We start from the raw sequence: 23686 nt of genomic DNA, 5'->3' as shown, positions 1-23686 counted from the left end.
GGCTCAGAGGATCGGAAAACAAGCCACTGACTCCCACAAACTGCCTCCTTCAATTTCAGGCTTCCTCTAACTGTAGTTTGCTGTAATGTTCAAATCTGGCAACTGTGGCTTGGAGGCTACTGCTGATCATGGACTGCTTGATTCAGGAATCTGAACAAACTATAACTAGAGGCCAAAGCACAGCAAGAAATGAGTGTGAGAGACTTGAGGAGAGTGGAGCTGGTGCTGATGTATTGCTGATCTTCCAAACCATGGCTTGGAGGACTGTGGCATCTGAACCGGGCCACAGAGGGGATGAAATTTCTAAGCAATTTCTTCTCACCTATTAAGTCTGGCAGGGGAGGCCATGTTCTACCTCCTATCATTTCCGTCAACACATTATAAAAAGCTTTCTTTTAACCTTTCAAAGCTTTCCAGACAAATTTGAGGCCTCTAAATTCTATTCTTTCATTAATTTCCATTGTACTAAAGAACAATGTAATGATTTTACAATGTTGGTTTTAATTTAAGACTTTTTATACATTGCTTTTTTTCTTGAAAAACAGAAATAAGTTGCCTGTAAGTTTATAAATGCTCCTAAAGGGGCAAATCCACACCACCACCTACAGATGGTGGGATGGGAACATTACTCTTCTCTGCTTGCCCGGAGGAAAAAATGTGCTGGTGAGCACATGACTCTTCGCCACATGAACAACTTCTGAAGCTGCCTTGTGCCTTCTGATATGGGGGGCTTCTGCATTCAAGGCATGTGCTCTACCTCTCAGCAATGCCCCCTCCCCATTTCTATGCATCCCCTCAACACACACTCACTACTGAAAAAGGAGGATGGTGGCGGCGGCAGCAGCAATGATGAAGGCTTGACCCCATGTTGGGAGCTGTTTCCTCCCAAAACTTAACAGGATGAAATGCAAGGCCCTGATCCCTCTGATGTTCACACACAGGAGACATAGCATTTAAAGAGGAACAACATTAGAGGAGGATTAAACTGTGATACTCACCAAGCTCTGCAGCAAGTATTCCAAGATCCCTTGGCTGAGTAAACCTACACTTGCAGGGCCTGCAAGAACACTAAAAATGAAACACGTGCATCGAAGCTGCTGCATTACGTTTTTTAAAAGTCAATTCCAAAGAGCTTAATGTACAACTCTGCCCTCCCTGATATCTTGTGCGCTATAGGCATAAGGCATTGTGCAAGAAAGAAAGAAATCAAGTATATTTAGTTTAGCTTTAAAAAAAAAAAAACAATTAAGCAGGAAAAGCCAATGTTTTTTAAATACAGTAATATTGCATCTTAAGCACATGTAACTTGTGCAATTTCAACCAAAGGTGGCAAAGCCTACTCAGTGTGCTGGCTCCAGAAGGCAAGGGATGATTGTACAGGGGCAGTTCCAAGGGTTTGGGTAAGCATACAATCATACTGTGCTTAAAAGGATCTCAGAAAGCTAGACTCCACAGATAAGTTCACAAGATGGCATGAAGGTAATATCCATCCCCTTGTTTTTAGTATTAACCTCCAGCAGTCAGCTGTATATTGGATGCAGGCAGGAGCCCACAAATTTTTGCTTGGTGTGACAGCCAAGTATTGTTCCTACTGGACACTTCCCAGACCCAGCTACACAAAGTATGTACACCCCCCTTGTATTTACTGCCCCTAGTTAAGGGGCATTCAAATGGAGGAGCAGGAGGTGTATTGCAACCCCCCTCCCACTGTAACCGATAACAGTAAGTGTGCATTCCAACAAAACAACACAGCCTGACACTACTTTCAAAGAGGAACCCTTTGCTTTCTGGTGTTGCCAGCATCATTTTTTAAAAAAGATGTTGCCTACTGTAGAGGAATACATTGGAGACACCCTGCTGGGCATCATTGATGATCTGGAGACCACAGCTGTGGGTGCCTGGGTGCAGCTGAACAAAACATTTTACAGACTCGTTGATTTCAATTAGGGAGTTAATGTTCTAAGCACTGCCCCAGGATATTGAGGGCGTACTCTTGATAATGATGGGAGTTACATGCAACGTATTTACACCAGATCACCTGTGACCTGAGCAGAGAGACTGGAGGGGAGAATCTAGAGCAAAACAAAGCAGGGTGCCTGTTAATAACCCCCACAGTTACATAAAAACATTAAAAATCCTTCTTACCTGCAAGTTTTTCTGCCAAACAGCCTAGTACTGCTGTTGTGTTCCGGTGTTTGGCAGGATGACAGGCATCCTGGCAAGCAACAGCTCCACTTAAACATAATATTTCTGTTAACTTCTGCAATGCGTCCTAAACAAGACAAGTTAAAATGCTACTGAATAGTAGAACACTGAGAGACACAGTCCCTTCTCTTTATCTCAGCTCCAGACAGAACCAGAAGATACTCCAATTATCTCCACGGTACTTTGTAACCACCGGGGAACAAAACATATGCTCCCTATTTTTGCATGTGCAAAACCTCTTGTTTAACAGCTTCTGTTAGAAAAACAGCAACTCGCATCCACAAAACTTCAAGGACTATCAAGACACTAAATTAGTAGTCACAGGTTTTTAAGAAGTTAGGAAATACTTCTTCCTTCTTAAAAAGTAATTCACTGTAAAACAATATATAGCTGCAATCCTAAAATCTCTCACTCTGGAGTTGTGCCACTGAAGCCTGTGGGATAAATCCAGCATAAGCTATTTAAGAACCTTGGCCAAAGGAAAGCACACCAGCCATTCTGCAAAGTGTTGTTTCCCTTCAACTCTTTCTTTAGTCATATGATGAAAGGAGACTCAATGAATCATATTTTTGGAAGGAGAGAGGACCCAGGAGAAATCTTAAAAGTTCCTGGGTTTTGCAGTGTTTTTGGTCTCATGGTACACTTATACAAAGTTGACTAAGCAATGCACACTAGGGGGGAAAAGAATTCTTACTGACTTCTCTAGTCATGTGATAGATATCCTAATGCATTTCATAGTTCATACAGAAAGATTTATGGGCACGAAGTCTATATATTCAGTATCTTTACAAAATGGTGGAGCATACATGAATTCTGAAGGCATCAACAGCCTAATTCTCAGTTTGGACAAGCTGTTAGCAGATTCAGATAACAGAGAGTTTATACAACTCTATGCATGTGTCTCTGTGTGTGCTCACCAGGACAAGCTTTCCGTCCAATGACTTTCAGTTGTGTTTTGAAACTTTTGTTCAGGAAATTGTTGATGTGAAAATGACACATTGTAATATTGTTTCTTAAGATGTGCATTGTTAAAAAGTTTGGTCAGAATCAGTTCGACAGTGGGGGATGCTACATGCTGTTGTAATAAGGTTACCAAGTCTACATGCATTTATTTTACTTACTTTTGTTGGCAATGGACACTCATCCAAAAGCAAAGTTATAACAGCTGGTCCCAAGGGATCTTCTAATGGAATAACTCTAATTAAGGATTGGACAACTTCCAGCCAGCCTTCATCTGTCAATCACAAAACAGAGGCAACTGTCTTAGACTGGTAACAATAGATGGAGACAATAATCATACATGAATCACAAGTATGATTTCAATAGCATTTTAACAATTCATCTGAACCACACATCACAGTTAACAAGCAGCTGCTAATCTAGACTGCAATAGCAGGACAAACTCAGCTCCTGGAGATAGGGCAAATATTCATAGCTCCAGGGATTAATGTTAGGACAAGTTCACACATGCATATTTCTTACTCAACTGCAATACCTAGAGATGACTCATAAGTACAAATAATAATAATAATAATAATAATAATAATAATAATAATACCACAAACACTGAGCATTAACACTTCTCAGTGAAGGCAAGTCACAAATTCAGCTGCATTTTGTAACATGATGTTTATGTACAATCAGTGCCATGAGTTTCTACAGCATAGAAATAAGGTGAGATTTTGCTTCCTCTCTGAAGTTCCTTCACCATGTCCCACTAAGTTAATGGGAGCCACTAATGACTGAACCAGATCCATCTCTGCATAACCTCCATCCCTTGGTATGAACAGTGATTTGTAACAGAATGTAGGAACTGGCTTCTATGGGTAAGGATTAGTGAATTAGGAAGGATTCCCTGAATACTACGAGGTCTAATACATTATCTCTTGGAAAGCCAACTCCAGAGTTATTTTATAAGAGGCAAAAGATCAGAAACACACCACCCCTCCTTCTCAAACTATGGTTTAAGTTTAAGAAAGGCACACAGGAGATGGAATGCAACGAAGGTAACACACTGCCTTTCCCAAACCGGTTCCCAGCAGTCTCCTTCTCCAACAGCAGGACACAGAGAGGAATTTGTGAATAGGCTGTTATATTTCCTATCATTTATGTATAAAGAAGATAATCTATAACTTGCTAACGAAACAGGAAAATCTGAACTCTCACGTTTCTGTTCTTGAAGAACATTTTAATTGATCAGTTAGTGACATTGTCTTACCCTGGCTCATTTTCTTCAAGTACCTCACCAAGGAAGGAAGGGAAAAGTCAAAGTGACTGAGGCCTAAAGGCTGCATTGCAGAGCAAGGCGTCATCAGAGCCACAATTGACATTACTGTCTAGATGCTTTTTTCATTTTCCACATGTTAAGTACAGCACCAATTTAGAAGAATTACATGTAATAAAGTCCAAAGGACTTTGGACACTGAATTTAAAGGAGGGGAAATGTATCTTGAGTCCTTTTTAGAGTTAAAGGGGTATAATTTTTTATGAGGAAATAAAGGATGATAAACTGTTTGTGTCATGGAAATCCACTGCATTAGACATGAAATTGATCTGCCTCTAGCTGTTCCAAAGAGCTACTCTCAAGTCTTCAGTTACATCTTTAGGAATTGTGCTCCTTAAAACCACAGCTGCATGAGCAGGTGTGGTATTTTAAGCAGCTCCAGAACCGAGGAATTCAGACATCTACAGTTACTCCAGGCAAAAATGCTTAAAAGGTATAGTGGTCCAGAGCCAACTTCACCCACCTGGTATGCTGAAAGGGGATGACAGGAACTTTAGCCCAAAATATCTGGAGGGCACTAGGTTGGTGAAGGCTGGTCTAGAGATATCAACACACATTTGGGGACATTCTTCCCATATCCTGCAAGGTTCCTCAGTATTTAATTAACATTTTCCTTTTAATTTGGAAGCAAACTATTCCCCTAGTTACTCCAAGGCCTGTTTACTAGCTCAGTGTAAAACCAAAATAAGCCTGTTAGCTTGAGCCTCGTGGCAGCTGGCAGGCTGATTTCGCAACAGCATACCTCATAAATTTAGCCAGATTAGACAGGTACACATATTAAGCTAATTACAAATTTACCAAGCTCATTGTCAAGTAGCAGTATTATTTAGGTAATCACTGTAAAATTGCCTCAACCCTTGGAAATAAACATGCAGTGCGACTCTTAAGCTTCTTTACAGAGCTAAACGGTTTCTTAGTAGATTGCAACTGGAGTGCCACACTAGAGCAGGGAGGTACCTGTTTCAGCCATTTCATGCAAAGTCATCATTGAATAAGGAGGTTCCTGATCACTGGAAGAAAACACAAGACAAAAAGCTTACGTTAATCATTATCAAAGTTGGCACACTCATACCAGCTTACAATGAAGAGCAATGCAGAAGATCCATGACTGTTTAACGGCCAGCTAAGTTCCCATGGTTCCTATCCAATGTTAATTTTATTCAGAGTAGAACCAATGAAATGACTGGACATGACTAACAGGTCCATGAAATTCAATAAGTCTATTCTGAGTAGAATCTGGTTGGATATAGTCTCATATCTATAATGAAGAAGAATAACTATCATATTTGTTTACTGAATAGGTTTTTATGCCACCCTTCCTCTAAGGAACTCAGAGGGGCATACATGGCCACCTGTTTATCTTCTTAACAACCTTGTGAGGCAGGTTAGGCTGAGAGCCAGTGATTGTCATGGTAACCCTGAGCCAAACCATGGCTGATAAGGACTTTGAACCTTCTCTCTTCACTACTTCCCCATACTGGTGTAGCAGAAATGTTTCCCAGGCCACAGTCACATCATCAAGTACAGAACCATGGGAATGAAATCCAGGGATCTACATGTACAGATGTGCCTGAAGGATATTTATCAGCCCTACAACAAACTGATAGTAGAACTTTATCCAATGTGGGGAACACAATGGCTTTGTGGTGGTGCAGTCATCTAGAGTGAACGTGAAAACAAAGACCCTGACTTGGCATACAAAAACTCTTATTGCACGCAACAGGGCTTCTCTAGACAATTGCCATAATCAGCACCATACCCCAGGATTCAATGGCCAGAAACCTTCATTTGTATCATTAATTTAAGAGACTGTTGGAAGCCTTCCAGCAAAAGGCACTCCTTTGCCTATTAGAAGAAACAAGAAAGCTGATATGGAGGTTTGCCATTAAAACTAGAACCTGGCAGGCCAAACATCTACTGGAACGAACAACATTCTTGGTCATGTGGTGGAAAATATAGAGGCCAAATGGACCTCCCAAGATGGGGAATTCCGTTATCCATAGAAAAAGCCACATCCCAGCCAGCTGCATCTCAGCCACCCTTGGAAGAAGAAAAACAACCTCCCCAGCAAATCTAATGGAGCAGGCAGGTTGGTAAGGAAAGTGACTGAGCCCAAACCATTTAGGGATTTAAAGGTAATCATCAGCACACTGATTTCTGCCTGGAAATAAACTGGCAACCAGTGCAATCAGCTGTTGTGAAAATTTGATGAGCATCCGCTCACACTCTCACTGCCTCAGAGGATACTGCAATAATCCAAATTCTTAGGATAATGAGACAGTGTCAACACATTAATGTAGAATCTTTTCATTATTGCCACAGTTCCTAAAAGTATACCAAGTGCTTTTATGAAAGTATAAAAACACAGAGGTCCACACCCAAGGTCTAAAATATAAAAGGCAAGACCATTAAAGGTACAAGAGGGAAGAGGGGCAGAGTCCTCCATTCAGAACAGAAGACAGAGCACCTCTGGCTCAAGGCCAGCTGCTACACACCAAGTGTTAACGGAACACAACATGAAAGGGAATGGAGGCGGCGCGAAACGGCAATGGCGGTCCTCTTCAGCTGCTGAAGAGGGGCTCCGCGGAAAAGGGTCGTGCGCTGCGGCACAGCGACGACCCATTCAGAAAAACCACGGGTAGAGTGAGCCCGTGGCCGTGGGATTCGGCGGGCACCAGGAGCGACCTCGGAAACGAAGAAGGGACCCCGTAAGGAGCCCCGGAACGTGGAGGGGGTAGCGGTGCTGTGAATCCATCGCTCTTTCCGCGGAAGTGAAGCCGCGCGGCTGCTGCTGATGAGCGCTGACCTTTCTTCTTTCAACATTTGATTTTGAAACTACTTACTCGTGAGTAAGAAATCTGAGACTCTATTTGAACTCAAATCTGTAAATTTCGGCTGAAAGCGGGAGACGCTAAAAAGGAAGTCAGTCTTCCGTCTTTGTTTAAAGTATCAAGCAAAGTTTTATTAAAACGGAAGCGTTGAAAGGAGCTTAAAAGAAGTTGGAATATACCCTGCAAATTCGGACTTGATTGGTTAAAAGTAAAAGAAAAGTTAAAACCATATTATAAGTGGACAGAGACTGTGATTTTTCTCTCTATTTTTTGTGGATTATAAAGTTACGAACTCAGCTCTCGGGCTGTCTGGATACAAAGTAACATCAGACAGCGGTAACTGTGTATGAGGTATAGAGATACATTGGGCTACTTTGTAAATTATAAGAAAGGAACTGTGGTGTGCACCTTTGTAAAGAACTTTTATTTCTGCAGTTTAAAGTGAATCCAGAGGGTTCTCTCCCTTGTTTTGGTTTTTACTTAATTTTTTATTTGGGAACTTAATGGTGGAAAATTTCTATCCTTCTCCCTAATTTTTGGGGAGCTCCCCCTGCTGGATTGTGGAACTATTTGTCTCTGAGAACTGCTGGCTGTCTTGGAATTTTTTGTGCTCGGATGTTTATTTTCTGGATTGCTTTTCCCATGGGATTTACAATTTGACCTTGAAACTTGGACAGCTGTGGAATGAGTGGTGCAGCAAAAACAAGGGCTGCTAAGAAAGCAAAACAAACTGAACTGTTGCAATCGACTCTGCCTGTGCAGGTACGTAGATCATCTGTTCCAATTGTGACAGGTCTACAAGAAGGCCAATCTAGACAGCCAGTTTTTGGGGATATGGCTGCAGGAGGGCTAGACCCTGTTTCTAAAGAAATATTGGACCAGCTGGCGGCATTAAACAAGAAAGCAGATGAACAAGCGACCAAATTTGACCAGGTGACAGCTACAATAAATAGATTGACAGACCAAGTTGCCCAAAACACACAGGCAATAGGAAATTTTGAAAAAAGTATAACAGAAAATCGAAAATTAGCCGAGGAAGCAAGTACAAAAGCAGACCTAAATAAAAAAAGGATAGAGGAACTTAGTGGGGAAGTAAGACCACTGAGCAGACAGGTTACTGAACAGCAAGCGTATCTGTCCATGGCAGAATTGAAAAACAGGGAAAGCAATCTTAGGCTTAGAAATATCCCAGAATTAGAAAAAGAAGACTTGATTGGCTATTTGACAGCAGAAATATCCAAGTTCTGGGGCTTGGCAGAAGAGAAGGATTTCAAAATTGTCACCGCTTTTAGACTGGGAAGAGTGGCCAAGAAGGATAAACCAAGAGATTGCTTGATCATTTTGAGATATAAGCAAGAAAAAGAGAACATACTCGGCCTACATTTTAAAAATCCATTGGTGATACAGGGAAAGACAGCAGAAATCTTTAGAGATATACCAAAACAGTTGTTGGATTTAAGAACTACATATAAAGATCTGGCAAGCTTGCTGAGAAACAACTCAATCCGATACAGGTGGGAATTCCCTCAAGGACTATCCTTCAGTGTGAAAGGGAAGAAGGTAAAAATTAGAACAGCAGAGGAGCAAGAAAAGTTCCTAAACGACTACGGGGAGGACCTTCGGAAAGGAACAATAGGTACCTGGCCACCCCCCACGCCTGGTGCAAAACCAGATCCACCTCTGGATATAGACGACAAGGGAGACAACCCCATCGGTTGACAAATTGATCCAGGATGTCTTTGCAGCTTTTTAGTTGGAATATTAATGGCGCAAATTCCCCCGAGAAAAGGAAGAGAATTTTTCATATATTGAGGAAAGAACAATTAGACGTCATTTGCCTTCAAGAAACTCATGTAACTAGGCTCCATAGAAGAGTACTAACCAACAAGAGACTAGGCCAAGAATTTACATCATTAGATAAAGTCAAAAAAAGAGGAGTTGTGATATATGCAAAGGAGAGCCTAGCACCAAAATTTGTGTTTAAAGACGAACAAGGAAGAATTTTGGCGATTGAAATACAATCACAAGGAGAAAAATTTCTGATAGTAGGAATTTATGCACCAAACGAGGGGAAATCGGAATTTTATAAGAAGCTGCATGAGATAATGCTGGACTATATTGACTATACTAACATCATTCTGATGGGAGATATGAATGGGGTTGTCTCCACGCATATGGATAAGTCACAAAATCAAAATTTGACTAAAGATGGCAGACTACCTAAGACTTTTTTTGAACTTACAGACAATATGGATTTGATTGATATTTGGAGGACAAAGAACCCTCTAGGTAAAGAGGGAACATTCTTTTCTGAGGCCCACCTATCTTGGACAAGAATCGACCAAATCTGGATATCTAGAGGACTGGCTCCTAAGACTAAAAAAATAGAGATCTGCCCTAAAACTTGCTCCGACCATAATGCTTTGAAAATAGATTTAAGACTTACACCAGCTGGATCCTTCAGATGGAGAATGAATGACTCCTTGTTTAGAGATCAGGAGATTGTGAAGAAGGCCCAAAAAACGATGAAAGACTACTTTGAAATAAATTTGAACACTTCGGTGGAAAAGAAAACAATCTGGGACGCGAGTAAAGCTGTTATGAGAGGGTTCCTGATACAACAGAATACTATAAAGAAAAAACTCTGGAATGGTAAAAAGGACAAGATTTTGGAGAAGATAAGAGACGGAGAGAAAAAGTTGAGACTTAATCCAAAATCAAAAGAGGTTTTAAGAGAAATAAAATTCCATCAAGCACAATATGTGAAACTGACAAATCAAGAAATTGAATGGAAAATTAAACAGATGAAACAAAGATCATTCGAGTCGGCTAATAAATGTGGGAAGCTGCTGGCATGGCAGCTGAAAAAGAGACAAAAATTGAACTTTGTTACCAATCTAGAGGTTGAAGGAGAACGTATTCAGAAACCAGAAGAAATTAGAAAGTGTTTCCAGAGATATTTTAAAAAATTGTTCACTCAAGGACCCCAAGTGGAGATGGAGATAAATAAATTTTTAAAAAGTCATGGCCTGCAAAAACTTACACAAGATAAACAAACAGCCCTGAATTACAAAATATCACAACAGGAAATTGAAAGTGCCATTCAGAACATGCAACTGGGCAAATCCCCAGGCCCAGATGGACTTACCTCCAAATATTATAAGACATTGAAGGAATATTTGGCTCAACCATTAATGGAGGTATGTAACCAAATTATGGAAGGGAAGGGGGCACCAGAATCGTGGAAAGAGGCATTCATCACCTTGATACCAAAATTGGAATCTGAAAAGACTCAACTTAAGAACTACCGTCCCATCTCACTCCTAAACGTGGATTACAAAATTTTTGCTGATATCTTGGCAAATAGACTGAAAAAAGTTTTAAAAGAAGTAATTCATAAAGACCAAGCAGGCTTTCTCCCTGGCAGGCATTTGTCCGACAACACCAGGAATATTGTTGATGTTTTGGAGTTATTGCAGACAAATCTGAATACAAAAGCAGCTTTGATTTTTATAGATGCGGAGAAGGCCTTTGATAATATATCTTGGAAGTTTATGAAGAAAAATTTGGAAGGGATGGGAGTGGGAAGGGCGTTCCAAAATGGTATTGAAGCAATCTATTCAGAGCAAAAAGCTAAATTGATAGTAAATAATGTGGTGACAGAGGAGTTTAAAATTGAAAAAGGAACACGACAGGGGTGCCCCTTATCACCCTTGCTATTTATTTCTGTCCTGGAGGTGTTGCTTAACTTGATCAGGAAGGACCAGCAGGTGGAAGGAATACAGGTCGGAGGAAAACAATATAAACTGAAGGCTTTTGCAGATGATTTGGTTTTGACATTACAGGAGCCAGAATCCAGCACAAAAAGAGCTTTAGAACTAATTTCTGAGTTTGGTCGGGTGGCGGGATTTAGGTTAAACAAACAAAAAACTAAGGTCTTGGCAAAAAACTTGACACCTTCAGAAATAGATGGGTTTCAAAAGGAAACAGAATTAAATGTGGTTAAAAAAGTGAAATACCTGGGGGTTAATTTGACCGGGAAGAATTTGAATCTATTTAAAGACAATTATGTAAAATGCTGGACTGAAATCAAAAAGGACTTAGAAATTTGGTCAAGATTGAAACTTTCCTTGTTGGGAAGAATTGCTGCAGTTAAGATGAATGTATTGCCAAGAATGCTGTTTCTGTTTCAGGCCCTGCAGATCGTGGACAGAGTGGAGTGTTTTGGAAAGTGGCAGAGGGACATTATGAAGTTTGTCTGGCAGGGCAAAAAGCCCAGAATAAAATTTAAAATATTAACAGATGCAAAGGAAAGAGGGGGACTTGCCCTGCCGGACTTAAGGTTGTATTATGAAGCTGCATCCTTCTGCTGGATGAAAGATTGGTTTTTGTTAGAAAACACTGATGTCCTAGATCTGGAAGGGTTTAACAATGCTTTTGGGTGGCATGCATATTTGTGGTACGACAAGGTGAAGTCTCATAAGATGTTTAAAAACCATATTGTCAGGAAATCTTTGTTCACTGTCTGGACTAAATACAAGGACTTAATTGAAAATAAGACTCCGAGGTGGTTATCACCGATGGAGGCTAAGGCCACAAAAATACTTAATATGGGGGGTGGCTGGGCAAAATATTGTGAAATAATAGAAAGAGAGGGTGACACTTGGAGGTTGCAGAGTTTTGAAAAATTGAAAGGAAAGGTGCGAGACTGGTTTCATTATGCCCAAATTTTAGAGATCTTTAAAAAGGACAAAAAAATTGGTTTCCAGGTGGAAAAATCAGAATTAGAGTTGGAATTACTTGAACCTAAGACGAAAGTGCTTTCAAGAATGTATAACTTGTTGCTTAAATGGAATACTCAAGATGAGATGGTTAAATCAGCCATGATTAAATGGGCACAAGACATTGGATACAACATTATGTTTGAAGACTGGGAAAGGTTATGGACCACCGGTATGAAATTTACGGCATGTAGTGCCTTAAAAGAAAACATTATGAAAATGATGTACAGGTGGTACATGACCCCAGTCAAACTCGCAAAGATATACCATTTGTCAGACAATAAATGTTGGAAATGTAAGGAGGCTGAAGGAACATTCTTTCACCTCTGGTGGACATGCCCGAGGGTGAAGGCCTTTTGGGAAATGATTTATAACGAGTTGAAAAAGGTATTTAGGTATACCTTTAATAAGAAACCAGAGGCCTTCCTCCTGGGCATTGTGGGCCAGAGAGTGTTAAAGAAAGATAGAACTTTCTTTTTATATGCAACTACAGCAGCAAGAATTCTTATAGCTAAATATTGGAAGGCACAGGAGTTACCCACACTGGAAGAGTGGCACACGCAACTGATGGACTACATGGAATTAGCCGAAATGACGGGCAGAATCCGAGACCTGGGAGAAGAGGCAGTGGAAGAGGACTGGAAAAAAATTAAGGACTATCTACAAAAACATTATAAGTTATATGAAAGTTGAGAATTTGCTAAGTTTTGGGGAAAACATGCTTCAGTATTGAGATTTGAAAATGATTGAAATTAAGTCATGACGGTGAAAAGTTTAAATTTAGAATATATAAACAGATGAAAGTATAAAAACATATGAAACAAGGCATTAATTTGCTGTATAATATTCTTTTATTGTAAAGAATGCAGGGATGGAAGATCTGGGGAAGTCCAGTTGAATATGAAAAAAGATGTGGAAAAGTGAATTTTCTTCTTTCTAACTTTTTCTTTTTCTTTGTAAAACTGCTTTTGTTGTGTAAATTGACGATGGATTTTGACTTTGGAAAAAAAGCAATAAAAAATATTATTTAAAAAAAAAAAAAAAGGGAATGGAAGTTGTGGAGTGCTGAATGACAGAGGGCATGGAAGGAAGCAACAGAACGCTTGCGATCCAATCTTGGGGGGTTGGGCTGGGGAGGAGAATCACAAAACTATTTTCCACTTATAATGTGACCATTTGTGCTTGGCAATATGTTCTATCACAGGACTGAATTCCCACTGGCTAAGAATTCTACCGAGTGCTTTCCCTAGTAACTTGTTAGTAGACATGCCCCTTCCAGTGCCCAGGTGAGGGAGTAGAAACAGAGTTTGGGACTTAGCCTAGAGAGACCTGGGTTCAAAACCCTGCCCAGCCATTGAGCACACTGGGTAGCCTTGGGCCAGTTGATAACCCCTGGATGCTACTTTGAGCCCCTTAAAGGAAAAATAGGATCCAAGCAGGATGAATTTTTACTATTGCTAGAAAATCCCCCCAAACAGCCTACTCTTTTTGTAGAAAACTGTCTGTTAGTTTATTCAGGTCAGCATCCCCCCCCCCCAAGTTAAAGCAATACAATGTTTATAGCCAATAATGCTTGAACAAGATAGTCCTGAAAGCAACTGAACCCATCCCACTGCCCCACACTGTTGTATTCTGCGCAAGTGGGAGAGTCATTCATTTTGTTCTCAGCACAAGGCGGGTGAAAACAGACGTCATTAACTTGAAAGAAGTGGCATAGGAGAAGCATTGTACTGCTGAGGTTCAATCCAAGTAAACTATAATGCTTGAGAAGAGAGGTGGAAATGCATTCCATTGTGCCCAGAAGCTTCTGTTTATTACATTTATACCCAGTCTTTCCCTCCACCACAAAACGCAAGGCTGTTCACAAAGGATTCCCACCCAGTCTTGAAGTCAAACCCTAATCAGACCCAGACCCTCTTTGCTTCAACAAGGTGGGGGCATCACGTGCCTTCAGACTGTGGCCTAGGACAAACAGAAGCTCCAGTGTGCCAGAAAGGGCCTCAGACGCTTGGAGCTGGCAGGTAGCAAAGAATGAAGTGATTATTTAAGGAGTTATGAAAGAGCATTTTTGACAGCAGCTCAGATAATAAAGCAGGAAGGAAACTGTCAACACCTTGTTGATGTTTAAGATACTACAAAGATAACTCAAACTGACAACGAATAATGACAATTTTAATCAGGAAAGGAAGCATTAAGGACAATTTTGTTGGTGCTGTTGCTATGATATGTAGCAGTAGCTCCTCTGCCATTGGAAGGGTGTGATCATGTCTCTCTCCCTCCTCACATAAACTTTGCTTGCCTGGGATATTCCTTCCTTTGCCTGTCTGTAGCCCCCTGTCCCCAACCACTCTCAATGTGCTCATGGTTCAACAGGGTTATTCAGATCCAATTCAAACATCACAAGCTGTGCCACCAGAGAACGCACCCAGGCATCACTTCTTTGAAAGTGGCTTTATTGCTTTACCCTACTCAGAATCTTTCCACTTATCATTAACCATTATGTAAACATTTGTAAGAATTGGCACAACACATATATCACCGGAGCAGCCCTGCTGGACCAGACCAAGCCCAGATTCCTGTTTCCCAAAGTGCTCAGCCAGATGCTTATGGAAAGTCCACAAGCAGGATAAGGGAATCAGTCATTTCTGGCTATTATTCCAAGCAATGGGCTTTATTTGATTCTGAAAGTATCATCATGACTGGTAGCCCCTGGGAGCCTTATTATCTATTAATATTATTGTTAACAATAATTAAATTTCTATACTGCTCTTCATGTCTATTCCTAATTTAACTCCTTTCAATCTGGAGTTTTAGAAGGGGCAGACCAACAGACCACTCCAATACATGCTTCTGCAGAAGCAAGTCAACTCAAAGAAAGGGGACAAGCACAAGTTGCTGCCCCCCACCTATCCATGAAGACATCTTTAACTGCTGAGTTAGGAAAGGGGTCAGAGGAAAGCTTCCCTAAATAACTGCCTCCTTAGCATGCGCTGCCCAATCTTACAATGCACTGCAAACACACAAAGGGAATTTGGTTGAAGGAAGTCAAACTGGCTAACAAATCCCAACAGCACTTACTAGCACTATCAGAGTGTCCCCTTCCGTTCCAAAGGAAACCTTTCTTCTGCCATCAAAGGTGGCAGAACTACCTCTGGCCTCCAAAGACCTTAGGCAGCATCTTGTATATTGCTTTTGTGTCTGTTGAAACTGTAGAAGTCTCAACATGACACAAAGACAGTTTGCCATTTGGCTCTCCTCCCACGACTGGTGTAGGCATTGCAGTGGCTGCCACTCAACGGAATCAGGCAGTGTAAGGTTACAGGGCCGGGTAGGATTTCACTGAAAGAAACTTTGGACATCTAAATGAACTGCTGGAGGGGTATTCAAAAAGCGCAAGTGTTGCGAGGAGAAGCCAAGACGAATCTACTATCTTATTCATGGATTGTTCCTGAAACATCTGTAGACATTTCCAATTCCAACATAAAGTTGTCCACTTTTATGCCACTGGAGGGGGACATTAGAGCAGTCTCCACAGATTGCAGCATAGCAATTTACAAGAGAAGGAAGGTACATCCATGGCAATATTTCTCTTCAGGAAGTACTTACTTGTCTACCAACGTCCGAATTACTGCTAGCGTGTCAAGTACTAATCCATCCACGTTATGTTTTTTCCTTCTTGGTTCATGTGGCCCCCGTCCCCGCCGGGGGGGCCTCACTGGGTCCCTCGGGTGGCTCCTGGAGTCTGATACAGGCACTCTGCTGTTCTCTGTCTGGCGACTTCTGGATTCTGCATTGTCTTCTACCCCACTGTCTTCCCGACAAACACAGGAGTTGCCCATGCTGCTAGCCCCCAAGGTTTGCAGCAAACAGGGAATGTGCTGTTCAAGGGTCAGCCGTAAACCTTGGAGAAGGCTCCTGCTCGCATAGAACACAACCAAAGCAACGACAATCATCTAGACAGTTTTAAAAGCAATGTTTTTGGGATCCTGAATTGCAGCTTTTGCATCATATGAGTCTGTAACAACTGGAATGGGCAGGGAATGGCTGGGTAAGTGTCTGACATCATCACTGAAGATACACATTGGTCATCCAAAAGGAGGCCTGGAGGGTAAGAAAAAATACAAGCCCATCAACTTGGATTGAAATTGTAAAATAATGTGACTAGCAAACAAGTTCCTTTGCAAGCAGGCAAACAATCCTAATTTCCCCTTTGGCATACCTTTGTGCCCTGCACCAGAAAGGGAACCTGTACCCTCCAGATGCTGGTGGACTCCCAACTCCCATCAGTCCCAGCCCAGTTCCCCAACCCTGCCTTAAACCCAACAGCTGATGCTACAAAGAGGGAAAACTTGCTTCTTATCCTCAAATCTGCTAAGGCACCCAGTACTGCAATTCTGTCCCGTTCAGATACCCAGGGCTACAAAAATGCTAATCAACCTCAATTGCCTCCAATTTATCCCCACCCTGAAGCATTCTAACATGCTGTTCACAAAGTAAACTGAAGCGGGAGAGGGAAATGCACGTATACACAGTTCCTGGGGGAGGCTCAAACTGCATCCAGATCCCCGCCATCCTAAAACAAATGATCAATGCGAGGTTTCTTGAGGCAGCCAGTAGTAAAGTCCTTCCCACTCCTTTGTGTGAGTCCAAAGCCAGCTGCAAGGGAGTTGGGTCACTGGGAAATGCAGGTAGAGTGTGCAGCCAGTATAGAGCTTGAAAAATATTTCTGTTTCTCCAGGAGCCAGCCTCAAGTTGAAAAAAAAGATCAGTTTACTAAGTGGTGGGCATTTAAAATAAAAATAAAAATCAAGGAGCCAGACACCTATGGATTTCAGCCTAGCCCTCCATATACCATGTTGCCTCTTCTACTATGCTTTATTTGAAAATAAGTGTATTCTGATATTCCAGCCAGCTTACCAAGAATAAAAATGTTATCTAACTATCAAAAAGCAGGGTAAAGAACCCCACACAATTCAAGTTGCCCAGTCAGTTTCCATTAGCATTATGCCCCGAAACAAATGGCAACTTGCCAACTGATGGAGGAAATGGCACATAAAGGTCTATGAAGAATTATCTTGCTCTGAAGAGAGTGGAAACGAAACCCACAGCCTAGTAAGCTGCCCAGGTCCAGCTGCCAGTGGTGGCCCCTCCCTCATCTAACTGTCACCCAGGAAATCTTTGCAGAACCACTCACTCTGCAGCAGAGCAGAAAAGAAGTTACCATCACAGCTTCTTCTAAACGAACAGTTGCCTTTTGCATTGGTTGTTGTTGTTGTTTTTAAAAAATCAGTTCTTATTATTGTAATAATGTTTATATAAACTGCTTTGTGATGTCTGTCTGAAAACCAGCATAGAAATACCTTAAGTAAGACCAGGCCAGTGGAGGAAGGAGAGTGATGGGGATGGTGGAGGGCTCAGAACTTGCCTCCCAAAAGCAAGCCAGATGCTGGCACTGGCACTAAGTTGGCTGCCATATTTGGGTAACCATAAAGCTCTTCTGAGCACGGGGTGGCAAAAGGAGAAAGGAGGAAGAGAAGTACCGTATTTTTCGCACCATAGGACGCACCGGACAATAGGACGCACTTTGTTTTAGAGGGGGGAGAACAAGAAAAAAAAATTCTCCCCCTCTCTGCCCAGCGCCCCTTCAGCGAAGTGGCAGGAGGCGCTGCACAGAGAGGGGGAGAACTTTCCCCCTCTTGTTTTCCCGCTCTAAAACAAGGTGCCGTTTAAGGTGCGTTCAGGCGGCTACCTTGGAAGCCTGGAGAGCGAGAGGGGTCGGTGTGCACTGACCCCTCTCGCTCTCCAGGCTTCAGGTTCCTTTCGACCTGCTCTTTGGGGCTGGCAGGGGGAAGCCCACCACCAGCCCCAAAGAGCAGGTCAGGGAGCAGCGGAAAGGTGCAGCGGAGAGGCTCCTGCCATAGCCGTGCGTCACCTCTCCAGCCGGGAGAGGGTCGCGGGGCTATGGCTTCTTTAGCCCCGCGCGCGCTCTCCCGGCTGGAGAGGTGACGGGCGGCTATGGCAGGAGCTTCTATAGCCGCCCGTCACCTCTCCAGCAGCCCCGCGCGCGCTCTCCCGGCTGGAGAGGTGACGGGCGGCTATGGCAAGAGCCTCAACAGCCGCGCGTCACCTCTCCAGCCGGGAGAGGGTCGCGGGGTGCCCGCGCGCTCTCCCGGCTGGAGAGGTGACGGGCGGCTATGGCAGGAGCTTCTAGAGCCGCCCCTCACCTCTCCAGCAGCCCCCCGCGACCCTCTCCCGGCTGGAGAGGTGACGGGCGGCTATGGCAGGAGCTTCTATAGCCGCCCGTCACCTCTCCAGCAGCCCCGCGCGCTCTCCCGGCTGGAGAGGTGACGGGCGGCTATGGCAAGAGCCTCAATAGCCGCGCGTCACCTCTCCAGCCGGGAGAGGGTCGCGGGGTGCCCGTGCGCGCTCTCCCGGCTGGAGAGGTGACGGGCGGCTATGGCAGGAGCTTCTAGAGCCGCCCCTCACCTCTCCAGCAGCCCCGCACGCGCTCTCCCGGCTGGAGAGGTGACGGGCGGCTATGGCAAGAGCCTCAACAGCCGCGCGTCACCTCTCCAGCCGGGAGAGGGTCGCGGGGTCCCTGCGCGCGCTCTCCCGGCTGGAGAGGTGACGCGCGGCTATTGAGGCTCTTGCCATAGCCGCCCGTCACCTCTCCAGCCGGGAGAGCGCGCGCGGGGCTAAAGCAGCCCCCGCGACCCTCTCCCGGCTGGAGAGGTGACGCGCGGCTATTGAGGCTCTCGCTTTAGCCCCGTGCGCGCTCTCCCGGCTGGAGAGGTGACGGGCGGCTATGGCAAGAGCCTCAATAGCCGCGCGTCACCTCTCCAGCCGGGAGAGGGTCGCGGGGTGCTTCTTTAGCCCCACGCGCGCTCTCCCGGCTGGAGAGGTGACGCGGGGCTGTAGAGGCTCCTGCCATAGCCGCGCGTCACCTCTCCAGCCGGGAGAGGGTCGCGGGGCTATGGCGTCTTCGCTCCATAGGACGCACACACATTTTCCCTTCATTTTTGAAGGGAAAAAAGTGCGTCCTATAGAGCGAAAAATACGGTAACTTCATGACACATGGCCCTCCACAGTGAATGACTGGAATGCATCAACTGGCTTAATTAAAAAAAAATGCAAGATGCTTGTAAATCTTTAAAAAACAACAACAGGGAAGAGTGATACTGAGAGCTGAACTTTCCATATAGGTTGGTCCTTCCTTCCTTTAGACCAATTCACACCACTATATTGAGAGTGGCATAGCTGTAACTATCAAAATAAGCTGCTTTTGTGAAACCACCACTTATAAAAGCTTAGTCATAATATGAAAACTACAATTTAATGGAACAAGGTACAATTTACCTGGATGATTATCAACCCAAAATCCTACCTGAACCAGCCCGAGTAAGGTGTAGGAAGTACTAATCTATGTGAAAACTCACATTTAGCCCAGTGATGACTAAAACCCAAGCTTTCCACAGGAAACTGTCTTATTCCAAGTCAGACCATTGGTCCATATAGCTCAATATTGCTTACATTAACTGGCAGCAGCTCTTCACAATTTCTGATAAAATCTCACCCAGCGATACCTGGAGATGCTGGGAAGTGAACCTGAGATCTTTTGCATGCCACAGCCCTGTTGACAATACACACGTGACAGCAGCTTCAACGCCTGTCTTGTTGTTTTGTCCACCTGTAAAGCTATTCTAATATCAAATTATTAAGGAATTACTGTGAGTGATTTGGACCTGGCAAATAAAATCTAAGACTCTTAGAATAACTTGTTTCTAAACGAGAATGAGAACTAATTTTTCACTTGTTGATTACAGTTAGAATTTCTACCACTCTCTATTGGGAGAAAATAAGTGCTCTACTGATTAAATATAGAAAGTTAAGTGATGTTATTCGTCATTATTAGTCATATTGATCCATCATACATGAGATATACCATTCTTGTGTATGACTGATATATATATAATCACACAGCCTGAAAGTCAGTATATTTAGATCATCCAGCACATCAGTGTGTAAGGCAGAAGAAGGGGAGGAACTCAGTTTCACAGATTCCTAGAGGCTGAAGCATCAAGTCAATCATCTTGAAACGTCATAACTTACAACAACCCATGAAATGACTGTGCACCTAGGATTAAGGTACACTGATGCAAACCTATTTAAGTTGTTCCTCTGCCTTATTTTTTCCTAAACTGATACAGGCTATATAACAGCACGCATAATTTGGTTTCAAAGCACAATGTCCAAGTTTCTCTTAAAATCATGAGGAGCCAACCCATGGTGTAAAACCAGTGAATTAGCACAGTACTTGGGATGGAGACTCTCAACTAACAAGGGGGAGCTTATTACTCTCCTCAGTTTGCCAGTTTCCTGAAAAAGAAGTTCTACACATGCTGCAAAGACAAAGATAAGCTGCAAATGCGAAGTTAAATAGCCCTTACAGAAAGCAAAACTGCTCTGTTGGACACTCAATACATAAACAAGTTATCTGTGCACCAGCCATCTTACAGCTCACAGTAAACAGTCTATGTAACCCTCAGCTGCCACCCCACCTTAATGCACTTTAGATATATACAGGTATAACAGCTAATTTGATTGAAGTCTGTATTTTCCTATGTTTTTCACTTAAGTACATCAACCTATAAAAAACACTGCCAGCCAATTTCTAGCTTCTCGTTTGTTTAAGCTTTGTCTCACATATGCCACATACCCCTCTACCCCTAACAGAGACAGAACATTTCTGGCAATGTGGAAGCTATGAGTCAGTCCCTTGTGAAAAGACGGGGGGGGGCAGGGGGAGAAACTTAAGTGTATGCAACACCTCTCCTTATCAGCTCTCAACTTACTCTACCTCTGTAAGAGAACAAAATGTATAGCATGAAGTTCAACTACCTTGTCTGATCACCACAAGGATTTCTGTTTGCATAACATGACTTCCCCGCCTCCTCCCCCTCGTGTGCTCTGTGCCTTTGCCAAATCTGCTCAGGAGTGTTAGGGGAAACCCTAGAACAGACTTAGGTGACACATAGTGGAAGGAGGGGGGCATAATGTTCTGTTGCGCAAGCAGAAATCCTTGCACTGATGAGACAAAGTAGTTAAACACCGTCCATCCAATGCATTTTGTTCATGTAGCGCTATGATGGATACAACCCATTATGTATAACTTACCACATAAAATTGTGCTGTTCTATATATTTATGAAATTTTGAAATATAGCAGCCTTAATTTTGCTCAAACAAATAATTTCCAAACCATCATCCAATAAAATTCACAGCCCTACAAAGTTGCAGTAACTTGCTGTATGCACAAACCAGTGTGTTAGCGGCCAAGAAATGCATTGGGAACCAAGGGTATCATTCACAGGTCTGGAAAGCATTGCACAGTACAACTTAGAAAAACAACAACTTCCAAGCAAGGGTTTTTGGCCCTACTATCAGCAGGCCTTGCGTGGTCTGCCTGTCAAACAGTTCAAGAACTCCCTTCAAATAGCCAGCATGCTTTTGGTCACCTCTGCTTATCAGAGGAACACACACATTGGGAAGTGCTAATACAGTACTGATGAAAACTAGACTTGGCTACTGCTAGTTCTGTGAATCAAGGAAGCAGCACGAGGACTCCCAAATACCAGCCTCTTTCAGCTGCTCTCTGTTAACTACTACAGTACATGTATTTTTAGCAACATGTTTGCCAACTGATTGCATCAGACACAAATTCTTCCAGCAAGAGTTCTATTTTTGTGGGCTCCAGGCACAACACTAGAAATAAATACCTTTTGACACCTGATACTCTGCTTTTCTTAGCGCGTACACACAACACACACACAGAGAGAATGCCTACTATGAGCCAGCGTAACAAAATAAAGACTTAAAAGAACACTTGATTTTTCTACACAATACTTAATTTCTCAGAAACTCTAGGAATGAACTGCCACCCTTTGTGAAAAAAGCTGGTCTCCTCCCCCTATATTCCAATTCGTAATATTAAAAAGTGCATAAATCTAGCTTCTGCAAACACAGGGGTATACCACTTGCAACAGAATATGAAGCATGCAAATTTGGTTCCTTAATTTACTGAACAATTCTAACTGTAGAATGCACATTTCCCCTTGTGCACTGCCTGAAACAAAAAGCTGAACAGGCTTGCTCCACAGGCACTATTTCTATGGGAAGGTCTCCAATAAAAAGACATCCACGCTCGTAATTTTAACATGTTATCCAATGTAACGTACGACATCTATATGATCATCCCACCAAATTTTCCTGGTCCAAACAACACAGCAGAAGTGGTCAGCTAAGAACTTGGCTGGAAATGGTTTGAGCGCAGGCGCCTCTAGAGTAAGGAGGGAAGGAATCAATGATTCACAGCCTCAAGTGTTTCCTTACACTCAACCATAATCACCTCATTGTGGAAAAACCCTGCCCACTCTGAATTCTTGCCAAGAAGCCAAAGTTGAATACAGGGATGACTTCAACCTTTCAGTTTCCAGTCTTAACTCAGTAATAGCTGGATTTTTCCCTCACCCATCGTAAATACATAAAACCCATAGCTCTAAGAGAATCAACTCACAAAAAGTTAACACAGAGATACTGTTTGCATTTCAAAGAGAGAAAATGTGGCTTGACTGTTTCTGCAATGAAAACAAGAATGGCCATGTGCAAACTGGATTTTGGGTCTGGTTAAACCTCCCTATCATACTATGCCAGAAATTTCTTCGCATTCTGTTATTAAACTTGCCTGAATCAGAAAGAGCTTGGCAATTTTCTGAAGTGTAAAAATTACTGTTTAAAAACCAAACAGTAATATGCAATTATAAGAACCTTATTTTTGGTTTTCTAAGTGTAAATTTACAATTGGCACCTGAGAAGTTTCTGTTTTGGAGACTCAATGGTCCCCATGTACAAGCTTCCCCAGACCCTCCATTTAAAACAAAAATTAGCCCTACTAACAAAACACCAACTATTCATTTGCTTTATGACCAAGAATGGTGCAGTCTAAATCTTAGATTATATTTGGGGTTACTCTCTTCAAATCCTACTTCCTAGAAATGGGGCACATATGGTAAGCAAACATTGCAAATCATTTTTCATGTATGACTGACATCAGTTTTATCCACAATCCAAACTTAGGGTTTGCTGACGTGTAGGTCATAACTGCAGAGGTGTTTCTTAAATGGAGAAATATTTCTGCAGTGCTTGGCTTGGAAGTGGGAAGTACAAGTACAGCAAACACAATGCAAAGAAAGCTTGGCTATTTCTTCAACTTTGTTTTCTAAATGAAGTCAAATAAGCAAGAGAATTACAATCTCTAGTCTAGGGCATTAGAAAATTTCCTTATGCAAATCATTCCACATTACCAGGCACACATTAACATGAAACTGAGCTAAAAGGTTTAGAAGATTATAATTTCATTAAATCTCCCATGGAAGCCAATTCTCAAGTTTGGGTCACAATCATATGACATACTTGTAAGAAAAGGTGGGGAAATTAATTGATTGATTGATTTAATTTCTTACCTAGTCTTCACCATAAGGTCTCAGGGAGAGTTAAAACAATATACTGGTAATATACAATTATAAAAAT

At 42.5% G+C, this 23686-nt stretch overlaps 1 protein-coding gene across 2 annotated transcripts in view; it reads right to left on the bottom strand.

The window, feature by feature from the left end:
* The window catches only part of RSPRY1 (ring finger and SPRY domain containing 1), a 42877-nt gene that overhangs the window by 13609 nt on the left and 5582 nt on the right, over positions 1–23686 (bottom strand). For both annotated transcript variants that reach the window (XM_081017027.1, XM_081017026.1), the window contains 5 exons: positions 15708–16202; positions 5447–5499; positions 3327–3439; positions 2146–2272; positions 999–1057 (listed from right to left, as the gene is read on the bottom strand). In XM_081017027.1, the coding sequence (XP_080873153.1) occupies positions 999–1057; positions 2146–2272; positions 3327–3439; positions 5447–5499; positions 15708–16054 (699 nt within the window). In that variant the 5' untranslated portion in view covers positions 16055–16202. The remainder of the gene's footprint in view (positions 1–998; positions 1058–2145; positions 2273–3326; positions 3440–5446; positions 5500–15707; positions 16203–23686) is intronic.

Source organism: Podarcis pityusensis (genome assembly GCF_964106645.2).
Source record: "Podarcis pityusensis genome assembly, chromosome: 8".
Classification (NCBI taxonomy): domain Eukaryota; kingdom Metazoa; phylum Chordata; class Lepidosauria; order Squamata; family Lacertidae; genus Podarcis; species Podarcis pityusensis.
The sequence above is the reverse complement of the archived record's forward strand: the minus strand, read 5'-3'. Positions and strand labels throughout refer to the sequence as shown.